This window comes from Chelonia mydas, chromosome 1 (genome assembly GCF_015237465.2).
Source record: "Chelonia mydas isolate rCheMyd1 chromosome 1, rCheMyd1.pri.v2, whole genome shotgun sequence".
Taxonomy (NCBI): domain Eukaryota; kingdom Metazoa; phylum Chordata; order Testudines; family Cheloniidae; genus Chelonia; species Chelonia mydas.
In genome coordinates this window covers 334,083,528-334,109,122 of record NC_057849.1, presented here as the reverse complement: position 1 = coordinate 334,109,122, position 25,595 = coordinate 334,083,528, and the positions used below count along the sequence as shown (strand labels likewise).

The window sequence follows — 25,595 nt, the reverse complement described above, 5'->3', positions numbered from 1 at the left end:
AACTGAAGGCTGGAAGACTAATACATTTTTCGCCCAAACAGATCAAGTCTCCGAGTCTTTATTCTTAAACTTTTCTGCCCATCAGCAGACAGCTCAGTCGAAGGTGTACATCCACAGAGCCACCAAAGGATGATACAAACAGGATGCAGCCTTCTAATGAGGAGGAGGAATGAAAAATACAAACTATGGATGATAATCAAGGCCCACTGAAGTCTGTTACTCGTGAGACCTAATCTTGTGATAAGTTCCCTACATTCTGCGCATTTCTCTGCATCAGACAGAAATTCTGCAGCAGTTTAAACTTTTAAGTTTTAAATAAAATGAAGATTAAATATACAATCACTACAGATTTCCCTATATTTTTTATTTTGATGTCTCGTTGAATTTTACACTTCCCCACATTTCCAATTTTCTATATTCTACATTTTTTTTATTTCACAATTCAAAAACATTATAAATGCTGTCAGGAAAAGTCAATCTTTAAACTGGGTAAGGAACAGTTGGGAAGACAAAAACCTTCAGATAAGCTTGTTCCCATAAAACTATCAACCAGTGAAATCATTAATGCAGACTTTTGTTACCTTTAGATTTCAGAGTTAATGGCAAATTGAAAAGAATAGGGCAGTTCACATCTCTTGGGGCCATTGTTACAGGCTTTCTATAAACTGCATTATGACTACACTGTACATATTTTCAAGGTTATCTTTACAACCATAAAGCTAGAGTTATTTTTTTCCTTATATGAAAGCTTACAACCTGAATCACAATTCTTTGGCAAAGGGATAAATTCTGACGCTTCAGTACTGCAAAAGATACAAGACCGTGACAATAATTAAAAAGTGAACCCAGTGTAAACCGGCTTTCCCACAAAGGGAGTTTGACATTCCTGTTTTGAGTATATTCTTCTTTGGGCAGTATGGCACATCTCAGAATAACATAAATGTCATCTAGAATGAGTTCTAGGTTCGAGAATCATGGAGCTGCAGTGATGGCACTCAAGTGAACTTTCATTCTCAAGGATTAACGCATAAGTAGACAGATACTAGGTCTCTTCAGAATTACACAGACCTAAGATCTTTGCTAATTTATACAGTCTTTGTGTATTATAAATCTTTCAATTTCCATCCCAGAGAGCTGAGTACACAGGGACTGGATTTTGTACAGTACTATGTACCAATGAATAGATCATATTTCCTCTCCAATATTGACAATGATTAAGACACAGGACTAGGGTTCATGAGATCTGAGTTTCCAGAACACTGACTAGCTGAACAGAAAAAAGAATTATAGTAGAAGTGAGGGGTTGAGTGACCTTCAGAAGTTAGTCAAGAAAGAGAGGGTTATTCAGGTACCAAGCATTAACAATCAACTTAAAGGAGTAGTTCATAAGCGATGCCTAACTGCAGAATCTGTTTGTAAATTTCCAGCAGTTTGATTCAGCTCTTCTTAAAGTCAATGGGAAACTTTTTCCATGACTTCAGTGATCTTTGATCTAGGCCCTACGAAAGCAACAAGAAATAATTTTTCTTTCGCGCCACCCACGTATGTGTGTTTCTCTTTTTTACCCAAAATACATGCAATGTAACAATAGTAGTTTACGAAGTACACCATCTTTCATCCCACTTGACTCAAAAGCACTTTATAAACCAGATATGCAAGAATCAATTCACCCAACTCTGGAATAATGAAGCAATTCACCCACCACTAATGAAGCAAAACCACCCCCAAGGCAAAATTTGACAGCTAATTAACAGCTTGTAACAACATAGAACAGTATGGTCAGGAAGTGAGGAAGAATGCTATGAGAACATATTTATTAGGTCTTTTAAATAATGTCTTCACCAGCCAGCAAACCATCTAGACTTCCCAATTTCTGAACTATTTTTTTTTTTTTTTTTTTTAACACTGTTGGACAAATTTTCCATGAAACGCTAAGGCCTAGTCCATGCTATAAAGTTAGGTTGACATAAGTCACCTACATCAACCTATTTGTGCATGTGTCTATGCTCAAATTTGTCTCCAGCTGACAAATTCCCTGCTACAGCGACACAGTGAAACCACATCCTGAACAGCATAGAGCTATGGTCAACCTATGCAGAACACTGAGGAGGAAGAGAAAGAAAAGGATTAGGGAGGACACATTCTGTGAGATCCCATAAACCAGTGCTGCATCAGACCGTGAACAAAGGGCTTGGTGGGGCAATATGACTGACTGCATGGAGAACCAGTCAGTGCTTGTTTCTCAGTGAAGCGCCATGTACGGACTGGTCTGCAGCTGCTCCAGGAACACCACCAACAGCCTTGAATTGTTTGACTCCATGTCCCTCAGCAAACTGGCCTAGAAGAAATCCTCACATCCCTCATTATTGCAGTACATTCTGCAGGTCTGCAAACACAGGAGAATCATGAATCCTATATTTGCAACATTCATGAGAATACTGCAAAGCTCTGCGGGCTCCATGCTTCTGTCAGAGATTGCAGAGACAGAAAAGTGCCATGTGGATTTATGGGATTTTTTTTTTTTTAAAGGCACGAAAATTATGGAATATGAATGGTATTCTGAGATGGAAAAAGCTGCATGCTTGGAACTTGACCCCTAGCTCCCAGAAATTCCTGGGCAAGTCATTTCTATCCCACAACACGTGGAAAAAATTTCCCAAAAAGCACTGTACCTGATGGTGGTATGTGGCACACTGGGACATTTACCCATGATGCACCACAGTTTGCATTGACACAAGCACCCCTGGTGAGTACACCAGCACCGACACAAGCAGCCAAGTATGCAAAAGCCCAAGCGATATAAAATCTTCAGTGGCTGTATGCCAACATAACTTGCATCCACCACAGTTTGTAGTGTAGACATGGCCTAAAAATGCTGAAGAATCCTGACTGGTTAGTAGAAAGGCTAGCAAATCATTCAGTGCTGTTCAATATCTGTAAATTGGTCTTCTAATAATATACTCTTACATCCATCTAAAGGCACTAATGGAACACAAGCAGCTTTGGTAAAGACATTTCCAGGTCTTGAGGCTCATTTATGTCCTGATCCAGTCCTCTATGAAGTCAATGTTAACTGACAATGTTAACAGACTGTCATGGCTGTGTTACTGAATACAGAAAAGTGAAGAAATACCAATCTTCCCTCTGCCTCCTTTTGTACATTTGTTATGCTGGTCTTTACTTACAATATCACATACTACAATTTAATCCTGTATTTTAATTTATTTTTTTAATAAATAGTATGTGATCAAGTCTATATTGGAATGCACCAGGAGTGCACACAATCTGGATTCTGGCATTTCCTGATTTTGAGTGCTTAATTATGAAATTTTAGGCCCCATCCCTGCAAAGACTTATGCACAAGCTTAACTTTACACAATATGAACAGTCCCAGTAACTTTAATGGGACTAGTCAGTGAATAACCTGAACCATAGGCATATGTCTTTGCAGAGTCAGGATCTTCCTTTATTAGTGTAGAATTTTGTATGGAATTTCCTACACTTTTTAAAATGAAAAAGATGGAAAAATTAGTAAAAACATAAAAAGACGCTTCCCTCTCTAGGACTTCAAAACTTCTGATCTTCGCTTTTCAAGTATTTTCTATGTATATTACAATTTTAATTTTAGAGAGACAAACTAGGTGAAGTAATATCTTTTATCAGACCAACTTCCATTGGTGAGAGAAATTTTTGCACTTACATGGAGCTTTTTTCTTCAAGTCTCTAATATTCTTGGACTAACATGGCTACAATAACATTGCAAATTTTAATTGTATTTCAAAAAATACAAATAACTTATCAAATCTTAATTCAGATGCATTATAAGTATCCACTGTAACTAAATACAACATTCACACCCAAATAAAATAGTCCAAAACCTTTCTATTCCCAACAACAGATCAATTTCAATCATAGAATGAAAAAAGCTGGGAATATAATTATAGAAAAACCACAATGCAAGACCATTTAAAATGTATACATTGAATGTAATTCTGTTCTCACAGCAGTTCTATTACAACTACGCAATCAATACTTTCACCAACTAGGCATACAACTTATTAGTATTTTTTGATGTAACAAACTTTTAATCTTATTTTCTTTTCAAACTAGCAACTTACTGTAGAAAACCAAATCTATCTGTGACTTTGTAAAGAAGGTAGTCTGCATCTTCCCAAGGTTCAATCTGGGCACCCTCTCGTCCCTAAAAAGAGAAAGGGAGGCAACAATGAAGGCTTATGGCACCACATAGCAAGCTGATCTAAAACTTAAAAAGACAGGACATGAGTTCTGTAGTTAAAGGCATATTCTATATCTGTCCCCCAGAACACCACCACAGAACTCCCAACCTGACCTACAAAGGATGAGAAAGCTCCACAACCATCCCACCAACTTAACTCTTGTAAACAGTATTTCCACTGCAGAAGAGTTCATCAGGTTGTCTTTTTCGTACAACCCTTAAGGTCACTGGTGGAGTTGGGGTGCAATGTGGTAAAAGAAGAACAGATGAGCAGTGAGGAACAATGTTTTAAAAGGCTTTGAAGGACAAGATGTGTCTTTAACCTGATGTGGTGGACAAGGGAGAGCTAGTGGAGAGATTAAAAAGGGAGGGGATGATATGGACTGATCAACAGGGAAAGATTATTTTAGCAGCTGCATTTTGTAGAATGGGTGGGAGTAATATGTTTGTCACAGAGGTCTGAGGAAGTGGTGGAGGTGGCTGAAGTTGTAAAGATGGGAGATCATGCAGCATTTTAGCTGTATGGGCGAAAAGAAAATGATGAGTCTTAGACATATGTGAATGAAGAGCAGCCACACTTAGATACTGTCTGCATATGAGGAGTGAGAGGGAGGCGACGAAGATTTCCCCAAGGTTACATACAAGCCTGAGTGATACAGAAGATGGCAATTTCTAATGATAAATCAAAGCTGATGAGTGTATGCACACACATCCTTGTTGTTCATGACAGGTGCCATTCTGACAGCCAGTATGCCTCAGCACTGACTTGCCCAGGCCTCCTCCATGGGTAAGGCCAGTCTTTGATGCCTATACATTCAATAACCCCTTTGATAAAGGTGCTAGAAACGGTCTCCATTAGCGCCAGCTGTGATGGCTATTTTATAAGAATTCCTGTCTCCCAGAATATTGAATGGACCACCAGAACCATGGTAGAGCTGGAAGTGCAGGGGTTTGGGGTGCACTCGCAGAGTTGTGGAGCGAATGGGGAACTGGAATGCAGGGGTCTGGAGCGGACTGGCAGGGTTGAGATGCAGGAAGCTTGAAGTCCACTGCTGTGGGGTGCAGGAGTTGTGGTACACTGGCAGAGTATATGGTGCAGGAAGATTAGGGTGCAGGAAGGTTGGGGTACACTGGAAGAGCTAGGGAGTGTGCCCCCACCCTCTCTTGCCTCCTACACCATCCCCATTTATCTCCCTCCTGATAGCCACCTCCCCTTGCTGGAACCCCAAATCCCTATTCCCCTAACCCCCCACTTCTTCATCCCCTAATGCCCCTCCCCTCCCAGGATGCATTACATATCCAATTTCCCTCCCCACCGGAAGACTTCAATTACATTCCCCACAAAATAAAACTGCCACTCGTGACTCACAAATTGTAGCAACCTCCAGCTGCTCAGTTTAAAAAAAAAAAAACTGCTTTTGTCTTAGGTGGGGGCTTGTGATTAACTTATCCTTAATTATGTTAATTGACGGGTAAGTTCACAGCCATCGTGATTCATCCAATCATTAACGTGTCTCAGTACAAGACAGCACTAGGAAACAATTTTTGAAAGTGCCTGTAATTCAGGAACTCCTTGGCTGAAAGACTGCGAATTTGAATTCCTAATGCTGTCCTGTCCTGTGCTCCCCATGAGGGGCACTAAATTTCAGTGTAATACAAGTAACTATTCAGATTTTAGAGTGCTTATAAGAATTGAGTTTTAAAGCTTATAAAATGGCAAGAATATAAACCTTCTAGCTGATTTTCTGTATTGATGCATGCATAATATTAAAAATGTGTATTTTCTTAAATACTGTTTTCAGCATGGGTACCCAAAGATTTAGTGCACTACCTTGGGTAAAATGTGACAGATTAGAACCATTTTGACCTGCTGGTGCCACAAAAATTCCTTGTCATCATATCAACAGTTTGACCTCTAGCTCTGTACAATGAAAATAAAGTAAAATAAAATATATATTGAAAAAAAAACAGACACACACACACCACCTACCCATTTTTTAAAGTTTCTATTTTGTTCTGAGCTTATATATCTGGAACCCCTGGCTCAAATGACTCCAAATTTAAGTCATTAATGCTAGCCTGCACACTTCAGAGGCACACCAACTTTCAAAGAAACCTGAAAAAGTTTGTCTATTCTAGATTACTTAGCAAGGTCATCCTTTAAACAGATGATGTGATGCAACCTCAACTATAGTGGCACTGCTGCACCACTATAACTAAACAGTCTTTCAGCCATGATTGCTACCAACTTTGCACTAAAGCTATTGCTACAAAACAAATGTCCATGAAAAGAAAATCCCTATGGCTCCCTTAAAATCATACATATTCCACATTATATAGATACAGCTTTACTTTATATAAAGTTTTGCATGATGTTTCCTTACCTCCACAAATTACCGTCTAGCACAGTACATACTCACGGTATGTCTACACTACCCGTTGAATTGGCATGAAGCGATCAATCCAGTGGGGGTCGATTTATCATGTCTAATCTAGACACGATAAATCAACCCCCAAGTGCTCTCCTGTCGACTCCTGTACTCCACCGCTGTGAGAGGCGCAGGCAGAGTTGACAGGGGAGTGGCAGCAGTCGACTCACCGTAGTGAAGACACTGCGGTGAGTAGGTCTAAGTATGTCGACTTCAGCTATGTTATTCACATAGCTGAAATTGCGTAACTTAGGTCGACAACTACCCCCCTCTACCCCACTGTAGACCAGGGCTTAGACTGAGGTTTGGGAGCCACAAATGGCTCTTTAATGAGTCTCCTGCAGCTCTTTGCAACACATATTAAAACACTGTGTGATTTAATTATTAACCAGTCTAAACTATTAACCAATAAGGATGCTTTTATTATGTTACTAACCAATTAAGTTATCAACCTGCACTAAGTTATTAACTTATTTGCTGTGAGAATAATATATACTACTATTTTATAGATATAGATGTATTATAGATATAAATGTGTGTGCATGGAACTAAGTATTTCCCCTGTCATACCATTTAAACATGAATATATTACTATAGCCAGCTACTACTGTGGCTCTGCTGAGTAATGTTGATCACTAATTTGGCTCTTGAACCACTGAGGTCTGAGTATCACTGGTCTAGCATGTAGTATGGCTACCAACGATACTGTGATAAGACTATGCGAGTAAGATGTAGGCATGCATAATCCAGTTGTATTATATGACAGTCTTACTTGCTACATGGTTCAAAAACATCACAGGCTGAAATTATTTTCTTTACATAAAATAGGTTACAATAGCAAATCAATGTGTTTTTTTTTTCTTTTCGATTGCCATTACTGATTTAGCATTAAATTTATATTATCATGCATCAATAAAGAGTTAAAGTATGTGTATCCTCAAAAAAAAATAGTGTCTCTAGATCAATACCTTGGTTTCACTAAAAAGCATCAATCAGAATAAATAAAACCCTACTGGTTGTAAGACACAGGCACCTCAATACAAGTGAAAGAAAGATGACAAAAATCTTAAAATAGCCCTGAAGCACTTACATACATCTGAAACTTAAGATCATCAAACCATCACCAAAAAAACGTAGAAAAAAAATAAAGCAAGCTCTCCTAATTTTAATGTGTACTGAACATGATGCAGAATATCACACAGAATATTTTAGAGAAGGCTATTTATTTTTGAACTTGCCAGAGGAAGACCACATTTCAATTTCTAATAGTCAATGCCAAAATTACACTATTAACAGGAGCACTTACTTTGTCATACTTGGCAACTATCTCAGCTCTTTCTTGGGCAAGTTTGATAGCAGCATCCTGCTCGGCATCTGAATCTGTTCAGGATTAAAATAAAATGTAACTTAGGTTTACTCTCTCTGTAATCAAGAATTGTTGAAAAATAATTAGAGAATAAATCTTATCACACAGACATTAGGTCCCAGGAGTACCAAAATAAATATAGTGAAATGAAATATGGTGGTATAACCTGAAAAGTAACTATCTGAATACTGTTCAAGATCAATAAAATTGTGCACTGTTCCAACTGCTGAACAGATGTAACTTCAACTCTCAAACCTGCAATCTAACAACATATTTTATTTCTATACAATTATAAGAAATGGAAGAGCTAAAGCTTCTTGCGATAAGATGCATTAGGAACTTCTGAGATACCACTACTGAGTTTTTGTGATTCTTTCACAGCTTTCACTAACCATAGTGCTTCATTCATTGATTTTCTCTCTTTTTTAAAATTATATCCATCATGATTTGAGATGTTACAATGCTATCTTATGTGGAAAAGGGTTGGCATGCCAATGCTGAAGTATTTTCTCCAACCTTTCCAGAAGATGGACGTTTAAATCTTGAAAAGAACTGGAAGACTGAAGGCCTCAGGGCTACAACTTCCACATGTGCCTTACCCTTAAGAACTCAGATATTGCAAGTAATGCTACAATATACGTTATTACCACTTCTAAAAAAAATTTAAAATTAACAGTGTATGAGTAATTCCCAAGATTCATAAAGTTGCAGGATTAGAATACACCAGAACTATTAAAGTAGCAGCACTTGAATGAACTCTTAGGACACTGGCTATTCCCAAGGAAGCAGTGAAGGAAGAGACGGGTCATATCAGGAACTGAAGCTAGAGCAAGAAAGAGCTAGTGCAGCGGGAACAGCATGACACATCAGGATGGTAGGTCTGACACATGCGAGGAGATGGAGCCTTCCAGCCAACTGAAGTAACATTTCACTGTAGCACTGGGGTCAGAGCATTAGCCCTGGTCTACATTACGAGTTTAGGTCAAATTTAGCAGCATTAGGTCTATTTAACCCTGCACCAGTTCACACGACCAAGCCTGTTTTGTCGATTTAAAGGGCTCTTAAAATCGATTTCTGTACTCCTCCCCGGCGAGGGGAGTAGCACTAAAATTGACCTCGCTGGGACGAATTTGGGGTAGTGTGGACGCAATTCGACTGTATTGGCTTCCGGGAGCTATCCCAGAGTGCTCCATTGTGACCACTCTGGACAGCACTCTCAACTCAGATACACTGGCCAGGTAGAGAGGAAAAGTTCTGGGAACTTTTGAATTTCATTTCCTGTTTGGCCAGCGTGGCGAGCTGATCAGCACAGGTGACCATGGAGTCCAAGAATCGCAAAAGAGCTCCAGCATGGACCGAATGGGAGGTACTGGATCTGATCGCTGTATGGGGAGAAGAATCCATGCAGGCAGAACTCTGTTCCAAAAGACGAAATGCCAATATTTTTGCCAAAATCTCCAAGGGCATGATGGACAGAGCTACAACAGGGACACACAGCAGTGCCACATGAAAGTTAAGGAGCTGAGGCAAGCCTACCAAAAAACAAAGAATGCAAACGGTCGCTCCAGGTCAGAGCCCCAAACATGCTGTGTCTATGATGTCTATGTACTCAATGCTTTTTTTGCCTCTGTTTTCACTAACAAGGTCAGCTCCCAGACTGCTGCGCTGGGCATCACAAAATGGGGAAGAGATGGCCAGCCCTCTGTGGAGATAGAGGTGGTTAGGGACTATTTAGAAAAGCTGGACGTGCACAAGTCCATGGGGCCGGACGAGTTGCATCCGAGAGTGCTGAAGGAATTGGCGGCTGTGATTGCAGAGCCCTTGGCCGTTATCTTTGAAAACTCGTGGCGAACGGGGGAAGTCCCGGATGACTGGAAAAAGGCTAATGTAGTGCCCATCTTTAAAAAAGGGAAGAAGGAGGATCCTGGGAACTACAGGCCAGTCAGCCTCACCTCAGTCCCTGGAAAAATCATGCAGCAGGTCCTCAAAGAATCAATCCTGAAGCACTTACATGAGAGGAAAGTGATCAGGAACAGTCAGCATGGATTCACCAAAGGCAAGTCATGCCTGACTAATCTAATCGCCTTTTATGATGAGATTACTGGCTCTGTGGATGAAGGGAAAGCAGTGGATGTATTGTTTCTTGACTTTAGCAAAGCTTTTGACACAGTCTCCCACAGTATTCTTGTCAGCAAGTTAAGGAAGTATGGGCTGGATGAATGCACTATAAGGTGGGTAGAAAGCTGGCTAGGTTGTCGGGCTCAACGGGTAGTGATCAATGGCTCCATGTCTAGTTGGCAGCCGGTGTCAAGTGGAGTGCCCCAGGGGTCGGTCCTGGGGCCGGTTTTGTTCAATATCTTCATTAATGATCTGGAGGATGCTGTGGATTGCACTCTCAGCAAATTTGCGGATGATACTAAACTGGGAGGAGTGGTAGATACGCTGGAGGGGAGGGATAGGATACAGAAGGACCTAGACAAATTGGAGGATTGGGCCAAAAGAAATCTGATGAGGTTCAATAAGGATAAGTGCAGGGTCCTGCACTTAGGACGGAAGAATCCAATGCACCGCTACAGACTAGGGACCGAATGGCTAGGCAGCAGTTCTGCGGAAAAGGACCTAGGGGTTACAGTGGACGAGAAGCTGGATATGAGTCAGCAGTGTGCCCTTGTTGCCAAGAAGGCCAGTGGCATTTTGGGATGTATAAGTAGGGGCATAGCGAGCAGATCGAGGGACGTGATCGTTCCCCTCTATTCGACATTGGTGAGGCCTCATCTGGAGTACTGTGTCCAGTTTTGGGCCCCACACTACAAGAAGGATGTGGATAAATTGGAGAGAGTCCAGCAAAGGGCAACAAAAATGATTAGGGGTCTAGAGCACATGACTTATGAGGAGAGGCTGAGGGAGCTGGGATTGTTTAGTCTGCAGAAGAGAAGAATGAGGGGGGATTTGATAGCTGCTTTCAACTACCTGAAAGGGGGTTCCAAAGAGGATGGCTCTAGACTGTTCTCAATGGTGGTAGATGACAGAACGAGGAGTAATGGTCTCAAGTTGCAATGGGGGAGGTTTAGATTGGATATTAGGAAAAACTTTTTCACTAAGAGGGTGGTGAAACACTGGAATGCGTTACCTAGGGAGGTGGTAGAATCTCCTTGCTTAGAGGTTTTTAAGGTCAGGCTTGACAAAGCCCTGGCTGGGATGATTTAACTGGGAATTGGTCCTGCTTCGAGGGGGTTGGACTAGATGACCTTCTGGGGTCCCTTCCAACCCTGATATTCTATGATTCTATGATGAGCTGCATGCAATTCTAGGGGGAGTCCCTACCACTTCCCCACCACTGTCCATGGACACCTGTAAGGGGGGGGGAGTCTCACGCAACAGAGATGAGGAAGATGATGAGGAGGAGGTGGTTGAGGATAGCACACAGCAGGCAAGCGGAGAATCCCTTCTCCCTGGCAGCCAGAAACTGTTCATCATCCTGGAGCCAATACCCTCCCAAGGCAGGCTCCCAGACCATGAAGCCGGAGAAGGCACCTCTGGTGAGTGTACCTTTGTAAATATAATACAGGGTTTAAAAGCAAGCGTGTTTAATGATTAAATTTGCCCTGAAGACTTGGGATGCATTCACGGCCAGTATAACTACTGAAAAAGTCTGTTAACGTGTCGGGGGATGGAGCAGAAATCCTCCAGGGACATCTCCATGCAGCTCTCCTGGAGTACTCTCTGTGTTAGACTCAGGAGAGTGATATCATTCATGGTCACTTGGTTGAAATACAGGAAATTTGTTTAAGGGGACATTCAGAGGTGCCCGTTCCTGCTGGGCTGTTTGCCTTTGGCTGAAAAGAAATCATCCCCGCTGTTAGCCACATGGTGGGGGGAGGCCTGTTCACGCTGAGCTGTTCATATTTGGCTGACAGGGATCTTCCCTGATACTAGCCACGCAGTGAGGGGGGGTAGGAGGGGAGGAGGGTGCGTGAAGCGATCATCCCAGAGAATTGGGGTAGGGGGGTTGGGTTGTGCTGCACATTCACCCTAAAACCACAGCCCCTCCTTTTAAATGGCCACTCAGTACAAGAGGCAAAATGTGACCTTGTACCAAAAGCATGTGCTATATCATGTGAATCGCTTAATTCAGTGTGAAAGTCTTTCCTTTGTTCTCTAAAATGTATCTTTTTAAATACTACTCTCCTTTTTTTCCCTTCCGCAGCTGAAAATGTTTCTACGCTCCTCCTATCATCTCCACCCCAGAGGCTAGCGCAGATTAGAAGGCAAAAAAAACCACACTCGCGATGAAATGTTCTCAGAGCTCATGCAATCCTCCAGCACTGAAAGAGCTCAGCAGAATGCATGGCAGCAAACAATGGCAGAGTCCAGGAAAGCGTTAAATGAACGCAATGAGAGGAGGGAGGAGCGAGATGAGAGGAGAGAGGATGCAATGCTAAGTCTAATGGGGGAGCAAACTGACATGCTCAGGCGTCTTGTGGAGCTGCAGGAAAGGCAGCAAAAGCACAGACCTCCGCTGCAGCCCCTGTATAACCACTTGCCCTCCTCCCCAAGTTCCATATGCTCCTCACCCAGATGCCCAAGAATGTTTTTGGGGGGAGGAGGGGAAGGAGGCTACCAGCACCCAGCCTCTGGGATGGAGTGGATTGCCCAAGCAACAGAAGGCTGGCATTCAATAAGTTTTCAACTGTAGTGTGGCTTTGTCCTTCCCACCTCCCATCATCCACCACCCCACCTGGTGCTTCCCTCCTCACCCACGCCTCCTGGGCTACCTTGCGAGATTTCCCCTTATTTGTGTGAGGAATTAATAAAGAATACATGATTTTGAAACAATAATGACTTTATTGCCTCTGAAAGTGGTAATTGAAGGGGGAGGTCGGTTGGCTTACAGGGAAGTAGAGTCAACCAAGGGGGTGGGTTTTCATCAAGGAGAAACAAAGAGAACTGTCACACCATAGCCTGGCCAGTCATGAAACTGGTTTTCAAAGCTTCTCTGATGCACAGGGCGCCCAGGTGTGCTCTTCTAATCGCCCTGGTGTCCAGCTGTGTGTAATTGGCCGCCAGGCAATCTGCCTCAACCTCCCATCCCGCCATAAACGTCTCCCCCTTACTCTCACAGATATTGTGGAGCACACAGCAAGCAGCAATAACAATGGGAATATTGGTTTCGCTGAGGTCTAACCTAGTCAGTAAACTGCGCCAGCAAGCTTTTAAATGTCCAAATGCACACTCTATCACCATTCTGCACTTGCTCAGCCGATAGTTGAACTGCTCCTTACTACTGTCCAGGGTGTCCGTTTATGGCTTCATGAGCCATAGCATTAAGGGGTAGGCTAGGTCCCCAAGGATAACTATAGGCATTTCAACATCCCCAACGGTAATTTCTGGTCTGGGAAGTAATTTCCTTCCTGTAGCTATTCAAACAGACCAGAGTTCCTGAAGATGTGAGTGTCATGCACCTTTCCCGGCCATCCCACGTTGGTGTCGATGAAGCATCCCTTGTGATCCACCAGTGCTTGCAGCACCATTGAAAAGTACCCCTTGCTGTTTACATTACTGGCTGCCAAGGTGGTCAGGTCCCAAGATAGGGATATGCATTCCATCTATCACCCCACCGCAGTTAGGCAACCCCATTGCAGCAAAGCCATCCACTACGACCTGCACATTTCCCAGAGTCACTATCCTTGATAGCAGCAGCTCAGTGATTGCATTGGCTACTTGGATCACAGCAGCCCACACAGTAGATTTACCCACTCCAAATTGATTCCCAACTGACCAGTAGCTGTCTGGCATTACAAGCTTCCAGAGGGCTATCGCCACTCGCTTCTCAACTGTAAGGGCTGCTCTCATCTTGGTATCCTTGTGCTTCAGGGCAGGGGAAAGGAAGTCACAAAGTTCCATCAAAGTGCTCTTACGCATGCGAAAGTTTCGCAGCTACCGGGAATTATCCCAGACCTGCAACACTATGCGCTCCCATCAGTCTGTGCTTGTTTCCTGGGCCCAGAGTCAGCGTTCCACTCCACGAGCCTGCCCCTATTGCCACCATGATGTCCAAATTGCCAGGGCCCGTGCTTTGAGAGAAGTCTGTGTCCATGTCCTCATCACTATCATGATCGCACTGTCGTCGCCTCTTCGCCTGCTTTTGCGGGTTCTGCACATACTGCAGGATAATGTGCGAGGTGTTTGCAATGCTCACAACAGCAGCGGCGAACTGAATGGGCTCCATGCTTGCCATAGTACAGCGTCTGCAGTAGAGCAGAGTTGCAGCAGAAGCGGTGGATGACAACGGATGCCACGAGAATAGATATTTATACAGAACAACGAGAGGACCTGAGAGGTGGATTCATGGTACCAGGAAAGCAGGAGAGCAGAGTTGCAGCAGAAGCAGTGGATGATCACGACAGTTGGCAGTCCTACTGCACCGTCTGCTGACAGCAGTATGACGTCTGTATGGAAAAAAGGCGCAAAATGATTGTCTGCCATTGCTTTCACGGAGGGAGAGGCGACTGACATGTACCCAAAACCACCCGTGACAATGTTTTTGCCCCATCAGACATTGGGAGCTCAACCCAGAATTCCAATGGGCAGCGGAGACTGCGGGAACTGTGGGATAGCTACCCACAGTGCAACGCTCCGAAAGTCGACGCTAGCCACGGTGGTGAGGACACACTCCGCCGACTTAATGCACTTAGTATGGACATATACAATTGATTGTATAAAATCAATTTCTAAAAATCGACTTCTACAAGATCGACCTAATTTCGTAGTGTAGACATACCCTTAGAAAGGATCTTGTTGACTGAGAGAAGGGAGTAGAAAATAAAATGAGAGCGTGAACAACTCGACTAGCTTATCTGGCTCCAATCACAAAGTAAAAAGTAAACTCAACCCTTAGTTTTCCAGTGGTAAAGGAGGCATGTAAGATGAAAGAAAGTTAAGATATCTTACCAACTAACATTTGACAACGATCAAGTAACTAATTCAAAAATGGTTATGGCATCAGAATTAATGAAGGAAACAATCTTCCATCAATGGAAGATTTTCATCTTTTTTTTTTTTTTAAATAGCAATAAACTTTGAAAAAACAGCTGTCAAAAAAGATTTGGTTTTTAAAGAATACATTCATTTCAAAACTCTATTTTCATTCACCATTTAGTCCTTGAAGTGGGCATCGTTGTAGTGTATTATTTCTCTAGAAAGGGAACACTCCAAAAGTATATGCCATGAAAAATGGTAAATTTTAAGGGATTCTATATAAAAGCATCATATTCCAAGAAGAGACTTTTTATTGACATACTTTTCAATATTTGTTCCATCCTTATATTTCCTTATGCGATTTACTATGACTATTTTCCAGGACAACGGCTTTCCTAGATATTTCCACTAACCAGATTACAAATAAAGGCAGAACAGTCTTGAGAAGAACACATATTCTTACTGATACCTAACTCAATACAAGATTAACTGTAACAAATGGATTGTAATGAGCAATGAATGACAGTTAAGTATCCCTTAATATGAAAGGAAAAAAAATAAAAGCTTTACTATGTTAACCAAGGAGCCAGTTAAAGGTAATCGCTGTTAGAAAACTCTTAACACATTAAGTTTTGCGTTTGATGTGGTGGTTTTCTTTTTTTGTTCTTTTAAAACCACAGCTGATAGAATAAAACGTGCAGGTGTCCCATCTGCAATCAGGTTTTGGGCAACATACAGTACCTGTACAGTAACTTCTCGCTTAAAATTGTAGTTATGTTTCTGAAAAATGCTACTTTAAGTTTAAGTTTTTACAGCATCCCAGCCTTAGAAGACAAAATCTTTGTTTGGCAGACAACTGTAAAGATGTAGAACCCTGCTTTCACTCCTGAAACTCTAGAAATGTATTTCTAAACAGGATCAAGACATGAATTCTACATTTTGGGGAGCAGAACTATGTCCCTATTCAAATGAACCTTCCCTTACTGAGGGCAGAAGTACCAAAAGTTCATGCTGCTGTGGGATGTTTTTCCACAGCCTCCCCACATCTTCCAAAACTATATTCCATTCCCTTTGTTATATCTCTCCTCCTTTCCTCACCATCGCTGCTCAAGTCATATTTCCTCATGTTATCGGGTGATTTATAGTGTAAATTCCTCAGGGCAGGGAGCTTGTCCTTTTCAATAAAAACAAGGAGGAGTCCTTGTGGCACCTCAGTGACTAACAAATGTTTTTGGGCATGAGCTTTTGTGGGCTAAAACCCACTTCATCAGATGCATGGAGTGGAAAATACAGTAGGCAGGTAGAAATACAGGGCACATGAAAAGATGCAGGTTGCCTTACCAAGTGGGGGGACGGGGAAGGTCAGTGCTAACGAGCCAATTCAATTAAGGTGGAAGTGGCCTATTCTCAACCTTCTATTAAGCTATACCAAACTAATTTAATTATATGTTAATCCATCCACGCATAAAAATTGGAGAGCAGCTTGCAATGGGGACAACCGGTTATATTTTGGGAGATAAAGGACATAGCGTGGTCTTCCTTACAGAAAGAGTGCTTAAATATTTCCAAGTAAGAAGTTACATAATGGCTCAGCATTGAGTCAAATCTAAAAACAGAAATCTGATAGAAAAGTTATTGTTGAAATATCTGCGCAATTCCAAAAAAAAAAAAAAAATTTTACCACCTTTTATCACAATGAAAAGCAAAATTTACAAAATCACTTAGGTGTAGTACTGTGTGGAAGATCTACAACAAAAAATTATTAAAAACATTCTAAACTTTTCTGATTTAAAATTTGCATTATTCAAAAAAATCAATGATTTATTCAAAGGCCAACTGATAAGATTTCAAATGAGGTTGACAATGGGGAATTATCAATCCGAGTTGGTAAAAGGACATTATCAACTCATCAGGTTCCTTTGGGATCTGTTCTTATGATGCTATTCAATATTTTTATCAATGACCTAGATGAAAATATAAATTCATTCCTAAGCAAGGTTGCATATGACCAAGATTGGCAGTGAGTGAATAACAATGAGGACAGGTCACTGACACAAAACAATCAGGGTCACTTGGATGGCTGGATGCAAAGAATCAAAACATATTTTACATAGCCTAACTCAAGAAAAGAATGCAGTCCATACTCACAGGATATGGGACTGTATTCTGGAAAACAGTGACTTCAAAAGGGACTACAAAGTCATTGTAGATAGCCACCAGAATATGAGCTCCTACTCCATGATGATGTCACAAAAAAGAACTAACACAATACCTGGATGTATTAACCAAGGTAACACTGAGAAGGAGTAATATATTACCCTTGTGTACAGCACTGGTGAGATCACTAGTGAAATACTGTGTCCATGCTTTTAAAGGGGAATTGAAAAATTGGAGACAGTAAGGGAAAAAAGAAGAACTATAAGAATGATTTGTGAACATTAAGGAAAACTGGAAAACATTCCTCACAATGAGAGACTAAAGGAACTCAATCTATTTAACTAATCAAGGAGAAGATTAAGAAGTGACTTATCTTTCTACGACATATTTTAGTTCAACCACAAAGTTGGTGAGCTACACATAGGAATCCCCAAGTGAAAGTAATAGTCTACATTATAGAGGCCATGACAGAACATCGTAACAGTTCCATGTCGCCTTAAAATATATGAATGATGATTAACAATAATGACATTTGTCATGGTCCATTGTGGTATTGATTGGATTTTGTTTCTTTAAAGATATTTTTTTTAAAATCCACAGGTAAAAACACATAAAAACAAACTTCCTGGTTATTTAAAAGGCTCTAATCACAGCCAGTTTATAGTCATTCATGAGCATATGTTTAATAGCTAAACAGGGAACATGGAGGAGTGGTGGGGAGAGGAGAATGTTCCTTTTATATTAGCAGGGAAAACACTCAGAGAATGACACTTAGAAATAAAGCAGCTCATCTTGTACATTTGACTTTTCCACATTGGTGTGCTACTTTCAAATTAAAACCAAAGGCTAACCTTAAGTAATAAAGGTTGAAAAAAGATATGCTTATACTTCGCGTTAGAGATATATACTGGCAGGCTTCAAAGATTAAGTCCCCTATTTATCCACAGAACAGGAACAGTACTGATACCACCAGTGCAGGTTTCTAATGTACCAATGTGCCTCCAACCTGACCTGAAGAAACCCGAAACTTCCAAGCCCATTTAATACTTGACCTCTCTTCTGACGCTGGCAACAAAGGTGCCAATTAGTGCTAGTATTTTTAGATGTGTTCACTTATCCAAAAAAACTGGACTCCAACTGCCAACTAACTTCATACACAGCACTAGAAAGTAACAGCTATCTTATTTGCACCTCATCTTCTATTTTTAAATTAATCAAAGGGAAAGTAAGGCCTGCTGAACTGGGTAGGTGTGGACTGATCTCAGAATCAGGGTTGCCAACTGTCTAATCATACAAACCCAAACACTCCTGCCCCACCCACCCACCCTTCCCCGAGGCCCTGCCCCTGCCCCTTCTCCAAGGCCCCGCCTCCCTCCCTCCATCTCTCACTCTCCTCACTCACTTGCTGGGGCACTGGGATGGAGCGCAGGATGAGGTGGGGACTCTGGACTGGGGCCGAGGGTTCAAGTGCAGGAGAGGGTGAGGGGTGCAGGCTCTGGGAGGGAGTTTGGGTGCAGGATGGGGCAGGGGGTTGGAGAGCAGGAGAGGTGAGGGCTCCAGCGGCGGCGCAGTGGGGTTTAGGCAGGCTCCCTGGCTGCTCTGGCCCCGTGCCACTCCAGGAAGCAGCCAGGAAGCCTGCCTTAGCCCCGCTGCAGGAGGCACGACCACTGCAGCTCCCATTGGCTGCAGTTCCCAGCCAATGGGAGCTACCAAGTCACATGCTGCCCCCCCTGCTCCCAGTGCCGGAGACCTCTGGCTTCCCCCATACACTCCAGGGGCCACAGGGAGCCTGCCTTAGCCCCGCTGCACTGCCGGACTTTTAGCACCTAAAATTTCCTGGTTTGGCTCCTGTAGCCTCTGGGAGATAGAGCCCGCTTCCAGGAGACTCCCAGCGAAACCAGGAGGGTTGGCAACCCTAATCACAACAGGTATAATCAGCATTATAACTGCTTCCTCCTCTGCTATCTGAGCAATATTTAGCAGACAACTTATTTTGCTCCCTGTTCCCCCACTTGGGGGTGTAGGATTATCCTCTTGTTTCAGGAAGAGTTAGAATACCTTCTGAAAACAGGAAGTAGGATTGGACACTCTGATGAAACAAGCTGATGATGGAAGGCAAAACATTACATAGCCTTATTCAAGAGATGTAGGCAACACATTTTGAGGCCTAAAAAGATCTTCTGTAAAAGGAAAGCAAATGAATTTCGGATGTCAGCATTACTCACGAGTGACAAAGCCACAAGTGAGTTATGGCAGACATCCCAAATGAATATCAATAAAACTTCCATGACAACCAGGTTTGCTGCATGTGTCATATTTTAAAATGAAAACAATATTTTAGAAGAGGTTTTAAAAATATTTAGACTCTTGTATTTCTCCACCTGTTAGGGAGTCCAGCATATTGGTCTCAGAGGAAAACAAATCAAAAACTTCAAATTTAAGTTACTGTGACGTTGGACCCCATAATGCTTTATGGAAATATGCTTATGAATCTATATATGACATAACTGGAATATGTTTTGTGCTACATATGCCATGTAACATATCTCCGCAAAGCTTATGATCTACTGAACATATTCATCCTATTTGTATGCATGTATCATTTTTGTATTTGAAGTTATGAATACTGGCTGTGTACTTGTTTGATTTTAAGTTGCCTCAGTAAAGCATTTGGTCAGCTTCTTAATAAAGGAATTTGCAAATTAAGTGCCCAATCAAGAAACACTTAATGGACAATGGAACCTTGGAAGACTCCAATCCATATAAGAAGTCTACCTGAGGACATTCAAGGTAGCATGTGAACAATGGCTGCCACCTGTAAAGTCCTGAGTCATGCATGGACACTTGATTTGCCCATGTGATTCCCAAAACTCCATCTTGTAGCTAGCTTTCTGCATAGGAGAGAGGAAGGGGTCGCCACCCACAAGAGAAATTCTATTTAAGCCACTGGGAGACCCCTCCATTTTGTCTTCAGCTGGCTCAAGAGATAGCCTCTCCACCCACAAAGGATACCTAAAAGAAACTGGAACAAAGGACAGTAACTCCAGAGGTGTGAATGATTGCTGGACCCAGACTAGGAGGAGGCTAGTCTGTAAAAGAAGCTTACTGGAACATCTCTGAGGGTGAGATTTAATCTATAATCACTTTTACTGTATCAGGCTTAGACTTGCGTGTTTTATTTTATTTTGCCTGGTAATTAATTTTGTTCTGTCTGTCTGTCATTACTTGGATCCACTTAAATCCTACTTTTTGTATTTAATAAAATCACTTTTTACTTATTAATTAACACAGAGTATGCATTAACACCTGGGGGGGGGGGGGGGGGAACAGCTGTGCATTTCTCTCTATCAATGTTATAGAGGGCGCACAATTTATGAGTTTACCCTGTATAAACTTTATACAGGGTAAAATGGATTTGGGGTTTGGATCCCATTGGGAGCTGGGCATCTGAGTTGAAGTCAGGAACACTTCTTAAGCTGTTTTCAGTTAAGCCTGCAGCTTGTATGGGACGTGATTCAGACCTGGGTCTGTGTTTGTAGCAGGCTAGCATGTCTGGCACAACCAAGCAGGGTTCTGAAGTCCCAAGCATCTGCAGTACGCACAGTTGTCTGTCCGAGCCTCCGTGTAGGAGCTGGAGGAGGACATGCCGCTGCTTCCAGATGCTGCTTGAGATAAGCGCCTCCCAGAGCCTGCGCCCCTGAAGGCCCCTCCGGCACCCCAATCCCCTGCCCCAGCCCTGATCCCCCTCCTGCACCCCAACTCCCTCATCCCAGCCCCATATCAGAGCCCGCACACACACCGTGTACCCCAACTCCTGCCCCAGCCCAGAGCCCCCTCCTGTACCCCAAACCCCTCATACCAGGCCCCACCCCAGAGCCCACACCCACCGCCGGAGCCCTCAACCCCACTCACACCTCGGCCCCCTGAGCCAGCCCAGTGAAAATGAGCACATGAGTGAGGGTGCGGATAGCGAGCGACAGAGGGACAGGAGGATGGAGTGAGCGGGGGTGGGGCCTTGGAGGAGGAGCAAGGCAAGGGTGTTTGGTTTTGTGCGAGTAGAAAATTGGCAATTCTAGCTAAAACTCCTAAATCCATATTTAGACTCCTATACAAGTGACCTGATTCTTAAAGAACTGAGCACCAAGCAGTTCTCACTGAAATGCTTTTCAGAGAAAAAGGAGAGAGAGGACAGACAACTGAAGACAACTCTGGAAAAATAGATAATCCTGAAGTATTCTAGGAAAGTAAAAGAAAATTCCAGTGAACCTAGGAAGGGACAGAAGGTGCTAAACAAAAGCAAGTGAGATGTAGTAAAACAAATAAATATATAACTGAAATGCATTTATCTCTGGAGTAGAACACAGCAGCAACTTAGCTACTGAAATGTGTACAGCAACCATATTTATCAGTTAAGGAAACAGAGAAGAATAATGTATTCAAATGAAAATAAAGAATAAACCACACTACTTTTAAAAAATAATCTGGAATAAGATTGCATGTGAATGTACTATAATGAAGGGTCCCCCCTCCTGCTCCCACCCCTATTAAGGGTTTTTCCTTTCAGGATAACAATTCAAAGAACAAGATCACTGAAGGAGAAATGGTACTTAAACAATTCAGCTCTCTGCAATGTAATTTACAAAGTCTAACGTTTAACACAGCTAAAACAGAACATGTCAATCTCACAAGCCCTTCAGTGAACACACACACAGCTACCTCAGAAGAATACTGAAAGCTGAGACACAACACAACTGTGTAGAAGGGACAATATATCAGCACAACATATTTTCTCAGGTTGTTTGATGATTATAAAACAGTTCATGTATACACTTTTATTTAAGGACTGGATCCCTGTTCACATTAAGGGTATTTTTATAAGTAGTTCATAAAGAGTGAATAATGATTAAAAGATGCTATAAACATGTTACAGATATGAGTGGTATGTGTTATAGAGGATTATAAATTATAGATGATTTTGAACCCTGGCTACAGGTAACCTATTGACATGTTGGAGTATATATATAGCAACTGATTAACCATTTATTAAAACAACTATTTATCATTTATTAATCCTTTATAAGTTTATAAATTGGCCTTCAAGAAACTTAATACACCACAATGTTCTCTCCCTAGAGAGTAACACTAGTATCTCTCTTTCCCTATGGATAAAAGATACCTACCCCACTTTCTCTACCCATTGTCATTTATACTTTCTCAGATTCGCCTCCCTCCAATCAATGTTCCACATTTCATTCTCTGCTACAAGTATCATAACTAGGATCCTACCAAATTCACGGCCATGAAAAACACATCATGGACCATGAAATCTGGTCTTTTGTGTGCTTTTACCCTATACTATATAGATTTCAGGGGGGAGACCAGTGTTTCTAAAATTGGGTGTCCTGACCCCAAAGGGAGTTACTGGGCGCTCATTATTGTCACCCTTACTTCTATGCTGCCTTCAGAGCTGGGCAGCTGGAGACCGGCAGCTGTTGGCCGGGCGCCCAGCTATGAAGGCAGTGCCCCACCCGCGGCAGTGCAGAAGTAAGGGTGGTAATACCATACAACCCATCCTTATTTCTGTGCTGCTGCTGGCGGTGACTCTGGCCTCAGAGCTGGGCTCCTGGACAGTACCTGCCACTCTCCAGCTGCACAGCTCTGAGGGCAGCGCTGCCGCCAGCAGCGGCACAGAAGTAAGGGTAGCCGTACTGCAACCCCCTCCTAGAATAACCTTGTGACCTCCCCATAACTCCTTTTTAGATCAGGACCTGTACAATTACAACACTGTGAAATTTCAGATTTAAATAGCTGAAATCATGAAATTTACCATTTTTAAAATCCTATGACCATGAAATTGACCAAAATGGACCGTGATTTTAGTAGGGCCATAATCGGAACACTAATCCAAATAAGCACCGAAGACCTAGTAACATGAGCAGCACTGGCTGCTGAAGCACTGCATTGAATTTTTTGCAATTAAAGTTATGAGAAAGTTAGTGAATTTTAAGATGTCCAAAAACTGCCCTACCACCCTGCAAACAAAAGACTATCAGAGAGCACTGGGCTGGGAATTAAGTGAACTAGGTTATAATTTCAGCTCTGCCAGTGATTCACTATTACTTACTTCTCTGTGCCTCAGTTCCATCTGCTAGTTATAATTAGCTGCTGAAAGACTAAGTTAATTTAGTTCTGTAAACTTCAAGGTGCTCAGATGAAAGGTGCAATAAAAGTAAAAAGGATCATATTATTTCATATATATTGAAAAGGAGTGCCCCACTATCTTGTCATTTTCCTCACCATGATTCATTTGCAGCTGCAGGGGTAAAAAGGAACCAAAGAGCCATGGAAGATGCAAAGTTATTTCCCATTACTTCACTCAAATTCTTGCTTGTTTGCACATTCCACAGCACAAACAGCCAGTTGCACTGGTATAAACTACTAACTGCAGGCACTATTAACAGCTGTTCTGCATCTGCAACACCCCATTCAAAGCTCATCTCAGAATGATGTTTGGGGTTTTTTTTAAACTGTGTGGTCAAATCAGAGGGTTCTTTTAATGACAATAATATTCATTCTCCCTTCCTATTTTAAAATCACTGTACTTTACAGTGAGTAACTGATATAACTGGCCAATGCACTCTGACCGAAGAATATCAGGACTCCTGGAAACCATCCTCAAACCACTCACCACACAAAGCTTCCTCCAGGACACAACTGACTTCCTCCACAAACTCTGCAGCATTTAGAGCAAAGGTGGGCAAAGTACGGCCCCGCAGGCCACATCCGGCCCCCGGGACTCTCCTGCCCGGCTGGCTAGCTCTCTCCCCCGCAGCCTCAGCTCACTGCGCCGCTGGCACAATGCTCTGGGCGGTGGTGCTGCGAGCTCTTGCCAGGCAGGACAGCTGCAGATCCGTGGCCTAACCCGGTGCTCTGTGCTGCACAGTGAGTGGCTGGCTCCATCCAGGCCATATGCATATGCATCCGATGAAGTGAGCTGTAGCTCACGAAAGCTCATGCTCAAATAAACTGGTTAGTCTCTAAGGTGCCACAAGTACTCCTTTTCTTTTTTCTATTTATGCTAAACAATTTGTTTGATCTTGTATTTAGCTGTGACAGTACCTTTACTGTCAGAACCTTTCCCAGACCTGAAGAAGAGCTCAGTGTAGCTCAAAAGCTTGTCTCTCTCACCAATAGACGTTGGTCCAATAAAAAATATCTTACCCACCTTGTCTCTCCACTTTAAAAATAATAATTTATCATGGCAAATATCCTGTCCCCCCACACCACACACACACTAAACCTGTTCTAAACAGGTGTTGGAAAATATTAAACCCCTTTTACTGTATTTATTACACACACACACTTACTTCAAAGGCAGATTTTCTGAGCTGTGAAAACAAGTTAAAATTAGGTTGGAAAAAAGTTGAAATACCACTTAAAAATAAGATTTGTCAGAAAAGAAATGGTATTAAAATTTAAATTACATTTCTTCAAATTTCTATTGTTAAAGCCAGGGTGCTTTATTTTAGTACCATTAGATGTCCATCGGCAAAGTAAAACAGAAATTAGATATGCTAGGATAGTAAACAATCTCTTCTAATTCTTAAGGAAGCTAAATAAGAATTATAGATTCTTAAATTAAAGCACTTAAATTAAAAATGTTTTACCATTCTTTAGATTTTGATTTCCTGTCTGGTCCTGGTAATTATACACTGTCTTAGTCGTCATGTCATAAATTCATTTATTTTTGGATCATATTCTAAATTACTGTATTAAGTAAATAGTAAGTGGCGTAAAACATGCTAAATTTCTCTTTCCTCTTTTCCAACTGCTTCAGATAGCCAAGTCATTTTGTAGTCCACATAGCTATAATGGGATCACTGCAATTAGAAAAGGGGGAAGCACAATCATTCAAACAAAGATTTTGTTTGTTCAAAAGAAGCGTCTTTCAGCCTACACACAAGTATTATCCATTGCAGCCTACAGCCAGCATTCCAACTAATAATAAACAAGTGAATTTGAACAAGCAGCTTCACTATACGTTGTTCCTGAAACGCATCATCTCCTCAGCCACGCTCTTGGCTAAGAATTCTTTTTGGTGTTTACCACAAACTAAAGAGACCTTATTCAAAACTTTTGGAGAGGTATAGTTCCAAGTGTCCCATTTTGAACTTTGCACATTTAGAAACAAGTTTAATTCTGAAAGCAGGAAACAATGTAAATCTGTAGAAATATAGTTCAGTTTTCCAGTCTCTGCCTGAGCTGGAGACCCATCTGGAAGTCCCTGGTCAGCACTCCTTAAAAACGGACTGCAGGGTTTCCTTATTCTCTAAGTTATTGACAGAACCCTAAGTCTCTCTTTAGGTCTAGGTATCCAAGTTTAGAATCTGAAATACCTAGCAACAAAACACCACACACTTTCAGGAGT

General features: G+C 42.0%; 1 protein-coding gene across 7 annotated transcripts in view; it reads right to left on the bottom strand.

Moving 5' to 3' along the window:
* Window positions 1–25,595, bottom strand: part of USP6NL (USP6 N-terminal like) — a 203,817-nt gene that overhangs the window by 102,458 nt on the left and 75,764 nt on the right. For 6 of the 7 annotated variants that reach the window (XM_037889328.2, XM_037889330.2, XM_037889329.2 and 3 more), the window contains 2 exons: window positions 7,973–8,046; window positions 4,119–4,201 (listed from right to left, as the gene is read on the bottom strand). The exons of the other annotated variant lie outside the window; for it this stretch is intronic. In XM_037889328.2, the coding sequence (XP_037745256.1) occupies window positions 4,119–4,201; window positions 7,973–8,046 (157 nt within the window). The remainder of the gene's footprint in view (window positions 1–4,118; window positions 4,202–7,972; window positions 8,047–25,595) is intronic. 7 annotated transcript variants of the gene reach the window in all.